The sequence below is a fragment of the Nestor notabilis genome, unplaced genomic scaffold (assembly GCF_000696875.1).
Source record: "Nestor notabilis isolate BGI_N333 unplaced genomic scaffold, ASM69687v1 scaffold8844, whole genome shotgun sequence".
Lineage (NCBI taxonomy): Eukaryota > Metazoa > Chordata > Aves > Psittaciformes > Psittacidae > Nestor > Nestor notabilis.
This window is the reverse complement of record NW_009925153.1, coordinates 185,369-197,761: the sequence shown is the minus strand read 5'-3', so window position 1 is coordinate 197,761 and position 12,393 is coordinate 185,369. Positions and strand designations below refer to the sequence as shown.

Genomic DNA, 12,393 nt, shown 5'->3' with positions numbered 1-12,393 from the left:
AAATCAAATTTGTTAGTCTCTTAGTTCTGGTAATTTCCTGTGAAACACTGTAGTTAACAGTGAAAAGAAGTTCCTGCACACTCATTGATTTGATTTTTTTCTTTTCATTGAAAACTAATTGCATAGGTGGTTTATCCTTTCTTACAGTGATCAAAGCAGCTTCTATAGCTGTGATAAAATTGACAAACCTAACATTGAAGCATGGAAGAATTGCTTGAGCGAGAAAGAGAGCTGCATTTGTGGGTGTAGAAGGGAAGTTCTCCTTTCATCAAGATTAGAAAAAAAATTAGAGAAAGGAAAAAAAAAGAAAAGTCTCTTTTGCTTATTTAGCAATAAAATCTACAGTGTTCTGCAGGGTTGTGCCAGATATGCTTCTTCTCATTACCACAAGAACCTATCTTGATTTTTTCTTTTCTTTTTAAAGGTTCTCTTCTTAGATGCCTGACGTCACGGTCTTGATTTTCTTTCAGACCCTAACTGTAAACTAGAAGACAAGGCAGAAGATGAAGTGCTAGACTGTAAGAAAAGGCCGGATGAAGGGGAGGAGTTAGAAGAAGAAGCTGTGCACAGCTGTGACAGCTGCCTCCAGGTGTTTGAGTCACTGAGTGATATCACAGAACACAAGATTAATCAATGTCAACTGACAGGTAAACAATACTTATCACTTTGTGGCTTTGTGCACTGTTCTGTTTGTGATTCCCATCTCCTCTGCTTCTGATCTCCCTCCTCCTTTTCAGTTATTTTATTTGTGCACTTGGATGCTTGGGTGAGACCTTTACAAACAGATTCTGGGACAGGATTATTCTATAAATGGGGCACTGTAAATTTCCTTCCTACTGAAGGATATATGGATAATTACTGCATTGTCACTGTATTTAAAGTGTTCATTAGCTGTTGGTGCCTAACTGCTGTGTGCATTTTCTATATTCATGCTGTACAGCTTTCCATACTTTGCTTATATATGTATTTTCCTAGGTCACTTGTGAACATAGAGGGTATTTGTAAGTTGAGTTTAAGTGCAGCTGCATAATGAATGGATTTTCATGTTACACATCTGGGCTGGATCTTGTGTTAGTCTAATCCATTACTACAAATGACTGTACAGTAATCAGTAACTGAAGGTTGAGAGGAATTAAGCAAACTGTTAGAGTGGAAAATAAAATCTCAGCTTCAGTCAAGAGGTGGAACTCAGTGCTGCTTAGATACTACTGAATTGAGAAGAGCTGCATGAATGGACCTGTAGCCAGCCCAGGTTCCTCCGAAATGATTGTAGACAGTCCCCCCTCTCTGAGGACACCACATGAAATCAGCTGAAGTAGTTTTGCTCTTTAGATTTGTAGGTCTTCTAATAGTAGGCATTCTAGGTCCAAACAGACTCAGTATCAACGGAAAGGTGTTTTTATTCTTTGTTAAGTGTTGCTTTAGTTTTAGTACTTACAGTGGAAAATGTATTTATTGTGCCATGCAGTTGTGTTTAAAAACCTTTCCTTATTATAAGTTTGTAAACAAGGAAAGCCATCCTTCCCATTTGGGAATGTTTTTAGAAAGTGCGTGTGGTCATGTTTGAAGAGCTTTCTGAGTTATTTTTGGTTCCAGTAGATCCATAGGCTACGTCCTGGCAGGATGACATAAAAGTCAAGTAGCAGTGCTGCTCTTATGGACAAATCATGAAGAGAAGGTGAACAGAAAAAGAGTAAGTGGGCAGGAGCAGTAGGAAAGTTGAGAAAGTAATGTGAATTTGTCAAATGGCTTTAGTCCCAACTTCAAATTATGGAAGATGAGGATCTGCTGCAGCAAGAAATGTTCATGTTTATTAATATGTTGCTTTGCCTTTTCTTGCATATAAAATGTTTTTCAAACTTCAGATACAGTCAGTTCTGCTATTCCCTAATCACTCCTACAAACTTCTAGAATGTATTTGTCTATATTGCTCATGTTTTCTGGCAATATGGATATTCACTCTTGACTTTAAAAAACTTAATATTTTTCTCTCCTTTTTTTCATACTTCTCTTCTTTGTTTTGGTCTTTCTGTGTTGAAAAATTAGTTGCTTTAGCTTGTCTCTTCCTTCCCTCTACCAGAAAGCATTCCGCCTGCCCCAGTCCTCTGGATCTCCCCTTCACTGCTTTAGATCCCATTTATTCATCCCTGGTTTTTTCACCTTGATCTTATATGGCTCTTTCTCCTTTCTGATTAGTTAGTTGCTGCCCCCACCTTCTGTGCCAGGTTGTTTCTCTGCTTTAAAGCTGCAAGCAGAATGAACTGAAGAGTGCTTGCACAGTTGGGTTAAGAAACTGAAGAAAAGCAGGTGGGGGAAGCAGTAAGTAGGAGGAGTCCTGCAGCACTGCTTCTGAACACAGCAGTTCTTACTGAGAGTTGTGTTGTTCAATGAGAGTGGAAACAAATATACTGGATTAGTCAATTTGGGGTGCATGTGTAAAGACAGGAATACATGTATGATGTCAGAGGATGGAGGGATGAAAATAAATCTTGAAGGAAATTCTTTAACTCTCCTGAAAATACCTTTGCCTCTCTTTCAAGGAAACTTCAGACTGTTTGAAAGCTAATGAAGTGAATGAAAACCTAAACCGCACATCCTTCCAGACTACCAAGTTGACAAAAAGCCAACTGTCCTCTGTTTATAAATATAAATGACCAAAATACACCCTTACATTGAGAGAGGGATCTGGATGAAATGATCAGAGTTGAGGATTTCTTCTTTCTCCAGCAAAAAATACTGAAGGAGTGGTTAGAGAGGTGAATTCAATGCATGTGTGGCCTAAAACTAAGGACACAACATTTAAGAAAACATCATTGCTTTGCATTATTTTTAGTTACTGAGTGATGAACAGTTGACAGACAAGCAGCTTACCTTTCTCTTCTGAAGCACAATACATATTCATCAAAAATAAGGTTTCCCATTGACATTTTAGACAAGTTCCATGGACTTGCCTTTCTCTTGGACTTCCACCAGTACCTGTGGGTGCTATACTCAGATTCAAAGCCTTCAAAAAAAGCATGACCATGGAGGTGTGGTTGCACCTCCCTTTCTCATCACAGTCTTCTGATGCAGAAGAGTGTTATGTAATAGCTTTGCTTGCTCTTGGAGGAGTCCCAGTGAAACCAGTAGGCACCCTAAGGTATTTGTCTGTCAGTAAGTTGTTAGACAGGCAAAGGTTTACCAAAATAGAATCTTCTTTACTATATTCTGTGGTTTGGGTCAACTGTGTTCTCTCTGGAGAAGGGCAGAGTGTATCGTCTGTCCTGATGTATGAGCTTTCCAATCTGGGCCTCATCCCAGGTACTGAAGAATTACCTAACTTACTCATTATGTAAAAACACCAGAGCTGTCAGCCTCTGAAGTTCACATTTGAGTTCTGAAGGCCTTCAAACCCTGCTATTTCAGGTGGCTGAGCCAGCTGCAGCTTGTCTGAATTTTACTGGGTAAAATTTACTGATTTTACTCCAAAGAGGTGCTCTGTGCAATGCACAGGAAGCTGCATTGCAAGAATTTATGTACTGTGCATGTTGACCCAGTCGTAGGGTCATTTTCATTGTTGATTTTACCCAGTGTAACTGGGTTATGAAAATGAAGTATTGACAGGATGGCAAAATAATGGCTTAAAACAATCCTTTAGAAAAACCCTGAATATGGAACATGAGAGTTGAGTGTCATAGTATCCTTACTGCCTCTAATTCTACCAACCTTGTAAGATGCTTAAGAATAGGACTGGGCACTGTAGGTTCTCAAATTGATACTGGGGCTTCTAGTTTTTGCATTTGAAAATGTTAGATGTGTTCTTCTGAAGCTTTGACGCTTCAGTGGAAGGAGTAAAACTGGTTTATTGAATCTTCATTCTGCACTCTTAACCAAAGAAAGGAATGGGGAGAAAGGTGCTGGTTTATTAAACAGTGGTCCCAATCTTTCAAAGTGTGAGTCACCTCCTATTCAGAGGGTAGTGGAAGAGGAGAGTTAGTTATAAGTCTGTGAGATTTAGCTCTCAGGATCTTGAATTGCTGTTCTCTTGCAGAATTCTTCAGAGAAGAAAAAAAGTTCTCCCCAACTGGTTCCTTCCTGTAATCTGTTGTTTGACTTGAACTCATGTTCTTTCTCTAGAGGAGGACATAGCAGCTCTTTCATCCTAATGTGCGTGCTATTGATCTTTTCAATTTGGGTCTGATCCAATATCCATTGAAGTCAATGAAAAGATTCCCATTGACTTCAATGGGGAATGGAACGGGCCTTTCATGAACTATTTGGTAATATTTTTTGCTATCATTTGAAATTCTTGTACTGAAGGTTTCTCTGAAAAGGTGATGATTTATTTATGTTAATTGCTGACAATTCCTGTGATGTTTGTGGAATACAGATAATGGATGAATGGGGAAAAAGTAAAAAAAAAACCTGTCTTTGCAATACTTGTAATCATGGGTAGATAAGATGCCGAACTATATTACTTTAGTCATTCCAAAAGATTGGCAACAAAAATATGGATTTAATAGTGTTTCTCTGTGATGTTAATACTTTTTTCACTGTATCCTTCCTGCAGCATATCCATTTAATACTCATGAGCCACTTGCACATTGTCATCCTCTAAGTTGTGTATATAAGTAAAGGATGCAATTAGCATGACTATGAACCTTCTAGTCCTTCTAGTATGCATCAGTTTGGATCTCACTGTAGAAACACGCATGCAGGTTCAAATGTGGTGCACTACCAATAACCTTCCCAGTCATTAGAGTACAGTCCTGTTTCTCAGGGATTGTACTCTATGAAGTCTCCCCTGTACACATGAGAACTGCCCGTCTGCTGGGTGACTGTTCAGAGGCATTCAGCTGAAGCTTGGTTCTTTTGAAGATCCTGTAGGTCGCCTTGACATCAGAAGTCTCAGCCATGACCAAAGTAATACTAGAAAAAAAGAGCATCCTATGGTGCTGCCTTGCTTGCAGTCAAACATGCAGTGAAGATGCCAGCCTAGTTGGCTGAGTTGTTGAATAACTCGACAGCAATGAACATGTTGGTACACAAGACTGCCATTTTCCACCTGAATGTGAGTAGACCTGGTGTGTGTTACAGGACTTCCCTACTAGCCCCATTGGCGTCACAAGCTGTAGAACTTGTCTGAAAGAAGGCTTACTGAATCATAATACCTTCAAGGCTAAGGGTGTTCTGAGGTAAAAGGCATGAGATATTTCTCCACTGGGGATTTTTGTTTTACCTTTAGGTGATTAGGTGGACTTAGTTTTATGCTTTGGGCTCTAGCTCAGTGCTAGAGCTTTCACAGGTTGAGTAAATATGTCTGGTAGAGCTGACAGACATTAATGTTATCCGCTAAGTTGTTTCTGATGTTGAAAAGGTTATTGGCTATAGCTGTGTGTCCCCTGCCAACGAGAAGATGCAATCTTGCTCTCTCTCTCTCTCTTTCACCTCACAGATTACTCTCACAAGCCATATGAAAATAGTTCCAGCAGATATAGTAGGGACCAATTGCTCTGAGTGCTGCTTTCCATCAGCACTGGAGTATCGCTGGGCTGGGAACTTCTAACGAAGTCAGTACTTCTGTGTTTCCAATCATGACCAAAATTAATTTTCATAGCTACCATCCTTCTGTGTGGTTGAGAAACACCTTCTTGCATGTCTAGAAATAAGAGCTTGTGCTACTTAAGAGCTTCACAGACAGCATGCGCCATGAGTGATCATGGACTTAACCAAATGTGAGGTAATAGAGATTCCACTGTAATGCTTTCCTTCTCTTCTTCCTGGTGCCCAGGAATCTTTCATCTTTCTGAATGAGTTGGTAATGACAGAACCATCTCCTTCACTGGAAGACTTGAAAACTTTCCAGGGGATTTTGTCCCAAAGGATGCATGTGGTGCACAGTGAGGCTATGAGATAAATCTTGTGAGCACTTGGTGTCATGCTTTTGATATCCTAGCTAGAATTGCCCTTCCTGCTATCAAGATAATCCTAGACCTGCCCAAATATATTACAGATCTTGCCATTGTTTTTTCAGTTTCCACTATCTCTGTGGAGAAAAGATACATGGCAAGGGTCCTTGGTCATTTCTGCAGTACAGAGAAAAATCTGAGCTTGATGAAAGTGCTTCTGAGGACAAGGACTCTAAGAAGTTAAATCTGTGATGCACCAAAAGCATATTCATCTGCCTCATTGCAGTTAGTGGCACACTGCCAAGCACTGTTTGCCAAGTACAGTTACTTCACTTGAGAGAGTCACCCTGTTTCTCTTGAGAATTCCTGCACCAAGGACTGCATATGGATTTTACATTAAACAGTTATTGAATGAAAGACAAACAGTGCTTGGACTTGGGACTTGAGCTTAGGTCTCTCTTTTTCCTTAGAGGGCTTCCCAGTTGCTGTACTAGAGAGATATGCTTCTACTTCTCTATTTGCTTTGGACCACAGACTTTTGACTTCTTCACAAAATGACGTTCTATTTGACTGAGAGAGTGGAAAGCAGACCGTCGCCTGCAGTTTCCTGTGCCAGCCAGCACACATGGTAGTTCAGTGGTGCTTTGAGTTTGCAAGTTGTAGAATTACATCCTTTCAGAATTAATGTGGTCCAGGACCCATGTCTGCAATTTCAAATCCTGGATACTTGGGGAAAAGGGAGAACAAAGTGGTAACTACAGCCTTTGTCTCCAAAGATCATAAATTTGAATTCAGAGAGCAGTGTGAAGCCTTTACATGCATTACAGAATGGCCAAGGCCTGCTAAAATCATAACAATTTGGAGAATCTGCCACACAGAACTTTGTATGCAAAACTACATGCTCCTAGGGAGGATGATGAAGGTCTTGATAATTGTATCCTTTAGATTTTCGTATCAAAATTCTGTGTAAATACTTCTGTAGGTAGCTTGGTACTGCTCAGATATGGAGGGAGCTTGTATATGCTAGAGTTGAAAGCTGTGAAAGTAGGCTGCATAGCTGTTCTTCAAAACCCTGCACTTACCTTGAGAGACAGTAGATCCATGATGAAGAGCCAACATGGGCAAACAGGCATAAACTCCTCCCCCTTTTGCTTGGAAATCATTAATCTCTGCTCTTGAGATTGTTAATCAGTCATAAACCTAGTAGATCTTCACCTCTTGAGTGTTTTAAAAGCAGCCTGTTGCACTTCCTGAGATGTCTGTCAGTGACCTCTTGCCAGTGAAAGCAGCTGATGTCTGTATCATGGAACTGTTATTCTTGACTTGGGAAAGCCCTGTAATAAAGCTGTTCATGAGAACTCTTGAGAACTCTTGTTCTGCTTGGAGGTGGGAGAGGAAGCAAGTGATGGTGTTTTCCAAGCGGCTGAGTGGGCTTCCTGTATATCTTACGTTTGTCTTGCCCCTTCTCCCCCTTTCATTTTTTGCTTCCTATTTTCCTCTTTTTTTTTGCCTGATTTTCCACCACTAAAAAAGGCAGGTGATTCTTTTGGCACATACTAGCAAGGATATCTTTAGTTGGCTTATTTACTGTATGTGTCCACCAAGGACTTTACACCGTGTGTACCTGAACTCCTAACACAATTGGGAAGATACTGACTCAAACCTGGTGTCACTGCCACCTGCGAGGAAGCAGTTTCCTCGCTGAGTACCATGGACAGAGACACTTTCCTGGCCCAGGAAGTGCTGGTCTGCCACAGAAACCACTCAACTGGAGACTGTAGTTCACTCATCGGCAAAGGAGCTTGGTGTAGGCAGACCCAGTGCAGCTGTTACCAGGTCTGGTTCTTGGTGCAGCTGTCTCTCAACTGTCTTTTGCATTTAAATAATCTAGCATCATGTGTGAGGCTCTTAGGGCTCGTTTTGCAGCAATCCATGCCTTACTGGGCAAATGGAGTATGGCAGCAGAAGTTTGCCAAAGTACTGTTACACACACGAGGTATATATTCCTGTCTGGAACATGAATCAAATTATCCCAAGACTTGGGCATCACACGTATGAACCTGCTTTTAATCATTTCTGCTCAAAGTTTCTCAAGTAAATACTCTTTCACTGTAGATGAGGAATTGAAGACAGCACTCTGTTTTGCAGGTTTAGAAGACTCCATGTGCCTGTCACCCAGAGTCTGTTTTTCAGCATGTACTCAGGTTTATGTAAACAGTATGCCTTACTTCAGTCTCTTCTTCCCAAATCATGCTCAGCAGTAGGACTTACGGTCATAGTCCTAAGCTATACCAGAGGACATGTCTATCTGGTGCTTTTTTGATACTGGACTCTGAAAGCATGAATTCGGCATACCTAACATGCCATTTTGGGTGTGTGCAATAGCATTAGGCTCTGGGAGGGGCCATATGATAACATTTGGGTTTTGGCAGTTTGTGATTACCAAGTTAGCTCTACATAATCATCATCCCTGTCTTCAAGCACTGGTTTGCCCATACAGTTCCCTAGCTTTTTCAGACTTAGTTCAAATGCCTCCCTGGCATTCTGTTGAAAATCTGCCCTAGCTAAATCCAGAACTTTGCTTTACTACATTGACAGTCTGTTGTTCCATTTATTTATAGCCACTGCTGGGTGTTCTAAAGGTCAAGCCATTTCCTCACAGAGCATTTCCAAATGGGCAGTACAGGGTACCTCTCTGTGTTACCGTTTGGCTGCTGCGACTTTCCCACTGAATATTAAGTTTGCTCTCCCAGTGCTAGGGTGACATCTTCTGCCTGTTTCAGAAGGGGTTCCAATTTCTGAGATCTGCCAGGTGATGACATCAGGTAATCCACTGACCTTTATCAGGCATTCTGTGGAGGATGGAACTGCCAGAGCTCATTCCAGTATTGGGAGAGCGGTACTATAATCACTATTTGATCTATGCAGCAGAAATTCAGAATTCTCATTGTCCAAGGAAGATGGTTGCCTGCAGGGGTGAGAAGGGGGGGGCAGGGGGAATCATCAACACTGGCACATATGTGAAGAAGAAAAAATAGTCATTACTTACCCTATGATAACTATGCTGCTTCCAATTACTGTTGTAATCAATATGGATCCTGTGGCCAAGCTTGTCTTGCTTTTCAGTGTCTTCAGTAATACAGACTTTGAATTGTAAAGCTGCTGCTGATACAGGGTCATAGCTACCCTGACCTTTAGCCAGTACAGTGGGAATTCATGTGTATGATTCGAAGAGGCACACCATTAAAAATAAAGTAACGATTGTCTTGCATGTATGCACATATACACACCTATGGTATGTATTCAATACAGTGTTTCAGAGAATCAGTTACTGTAGAGTAAAATACCTGTTGTTTATTCCATGCTTCTATTTTACTGGAATATTTATAATACATTGTCGGTGTATTACAAAATGGCTGTTGTTACCATTACAAATTAGTCTTTTTAAGTGGTGAATTTCCCGCACCTTCTGAAATAATTTTCTGGAAATACTTGCTGGTTTTATTATTGGTGCTTGCTTTAATTACCATTCAGAAATGAACAGAATGGGAGGTACAACAGATTATCATTACTTATATGTTCAGCAGTTAAATTCATAGTTTGAAAGCCAAATGTAACAAAATGCCCCACAGCTCTTTAACACTTTGCTTAATACAGTTGCAGAAGAACCTTAATTTATGTTTATACAATCAGCTGTAGAGTGTTAAGGTTTCTGGGTGATGTGGTAGTTCACTCACACACCACCAAATGGGCTCAGTTTATCCTCTCAAGCATCATCTGGAGGGTGTAAAACCCCAGCTTTTTATGAAAAGAAAACAAAATACACACACCTCCCCCAGAAAAAAACCAAAACCAAACCCCCAAAAAAACCAAATTGTTGCAGTGGAAAGGTCCTTTAAGACCTTTGGTGTAATAAGCTGAGATGGTTGTAAAAGCACTTCTGCTTCCATACTGAGACTGTTAGTCAGAGGGAATAGGGTTAAGACAAAGAGAAAGCACATCTTAATTCACCCAGCGTGTTCTGAGCCATACCTTGTGCTTTTTGAGAAAAACACTTTTTGTATTGAATATTCTGTTGTGGAAATCCACTGTGATGTTGAGATAGAAATTTAGCCCTGGCACAAGGTGCTGCACCTATGGGAAAAACTGGAATCTGCAGTCCCTTTACTTGGAACTCCTCTGTTTTTTAGAAGACATGAGATATGCCATTATTCCAACTGTTCTGCCAAAATTACTGATAGTTGAGGCAAACTCCTTCTTAGTGTGAACCCTTAATATTCCTAATTTTATATCCCTGTACTTGTACTAAGAGGTCATAGTCCTTAGCTGGAGATATCATTTGGGAATGCTGTAGTGTAACTGAGATCTATGACCTCTTAATAAGCATCAGGAGAAAGAGAAGGGGATCATTCTACAACATGCCCTGGGGGTACTTTCCCTTCAAGAAGGCAAGCTGGAACTGTTCAACTTTTTTCTTTCTTTCAGTTTTTTACCTTCAGGGGGAAATTGATCGATTTGGAGATGATTATTCCATAATCTCTGAATTTTTCTCTTCTACACTGCAATGGGAACTCCTTGAAGTTTAAAGGGGTTGTGTCTCCTGTGTGCACTGTGGAATGAACCCAAGGAGTTTATGGAGACAGCAGTTCTCTTAGCACAGTTACTGTAATAGTAGGCAAGTTTGGAACTAAAATACCAGGAGGATCTATGGACAGAAAAGGGTAAACTTCTTATTAAATTTGGCTGACTGAGCATGATCACTTCTCTCAACAGATGCTTCATTTGGGATTTATTTCTGGGGGGGACAAAAGTGGGGTTTTCCTAGGAATGTGGATGTATTAAAAACATGGTAGAACTGAGAGTTACGATGAATTGAAGCAAACTAGAAAAGGTGAACTGGCACTTGACTTCCAAGAATGTCAAACTTTACACAAGAGTATATGACACGGATTTGATAATGACATGAAATGCTGGAACATTTTATCTATGAAATTTTGCTTTAAATTTGCTTTTAATAATGCTATCAAAATCATGTTAAATTTATACATGTTAAGTTTATACAAGGGATTTAATATTTTTATCTGTATTATTTCTGAAACACACAAAATGCAGCATATTCTTTTGCCTGTATGTAAACAAGGCATGCTTTCAGGACAGGGGATGAACTGAGTGCCTCAAAATGTCTTCAGAAATATTAAGATGCTACATAGATAATGCCATGAATTGGCACTTGGTTGATATGTATAATATACGGGAATTTCATAAGGATACCTGTCACTGGTTTATTACCTCCCTCACCGTGACCAGAACCAGTGTCTCTCTTTTGTGTTACTGCTGGATGCCAGCAGGAAGTGCAGTCTAATGACTGAAGGAAGGTTGGGTGACTCATATGGGGGAGGCTGGAGAAGGGTCAAGTTTTTCAAGTACTTTGCAAACCCTCTACCAGCTGTAAAAGCAAAAGCATGGGGAAATTAAACAGCAGTTGCTAATTCACCTTTCTCTGACAAAATCAGGCTTGAGCATGAGTGCATAACACACCAGTTTTATTGTTAACACATTTATTAACATCAATAATTTTTCACATATGTTCGTTTATTTCTTACTGCTATTATCTGATTTCAGTAGTGGCCAGAAGTGATGCTTGGGTTTTTGCAAAACACTGAGCATGTTCGATCTTTCCTGTAAATTCAGTTTCTAAGCAACACATCTTTGTCCTGAACTATTTTAATGTCAATAACCGTAGGTTTCTGTATAATTATTTTTCTAAACTGCATTTGAAATGCTGAAAACAGTTTTAATACTTGCGTTTTCTGTCATGTTATGATTATAATATTCTGCATTACAGACAATCTTCCATTTACCAGGCATCTGTGTAGCCTGACTGGAGAAAGTTTTCAATTTATGTCTATCAGTTGTTGGCTGTAATCTTTGCTTCACCGAAACCAATGGAAATGTCATTATTATGTTTGTTGAGGGCAGAATTTCTGCTAGTGAGTTCAAGTTCTCATTTGATTGTGTTATTACTCTCAGGATTCTTCTCCATGGCACTCAGGTCTCTGCCTTTCCAACACTCTTTATCATTTCGAAATAGTCAGTGTTTAACAAATTTCCAAATAGCACTTCCCAAACAACTGACAGGTTGTGGTATTAACCCTATATTTGCAAGCAGTTTCCCATGGCAGCTTACTTTCAAAGTACCAAAGCTTCGCCTGTCTGCCATGATACCAGGTGCTCTCAAAAGCAAAGGTTGAGAAAATGGAAGAATGCAGTTTATCTTTTGTGACCTTCCTCACCTGTCATTTGATTTTCTCTTGCTATTTGGTACTCTTATTCTTGCTACTGAGGCTTTACTTTTTTGTTCTTGTTATCTTTATATTTTCTATTCTCTTACTTAGTGTTTCTGGAGGTCTGCTTTTGTTTCTGTTGCCTTTTCCAGTATCAGCAGGTCAGGTATCCCTGCAGTTCTTCCTTTCACTGAGAAGGGTGGAGATGATTTTCTGTAGTG

At 40.0% G+C, this 12,393-nt stretch overlaps 1 protein-coding gene across 1 annotated transcript in view; it reads left to right on the top strand.

Annotated features, from left to right (window-relative positions):
- Nucleotides 1-466: 466 nt before the first annotated feature.
- The window catches only part of ZNF521 (zinc finger protein 521), a gene marked incomplete at both ends in the record, with an annotated part of 180,923 nt that continues 168,996 nt past the window's right edge, over nt 467-12,393 (top strand). The window contains one exon of the mRNA XM_010012915.1: nt 467-647. Coding sequence (XP_010011217.1) covers nt 467-647 — 181 coding nt within the window. The remainder of the gene's footprint in view (nt 648-12,393) is intronic.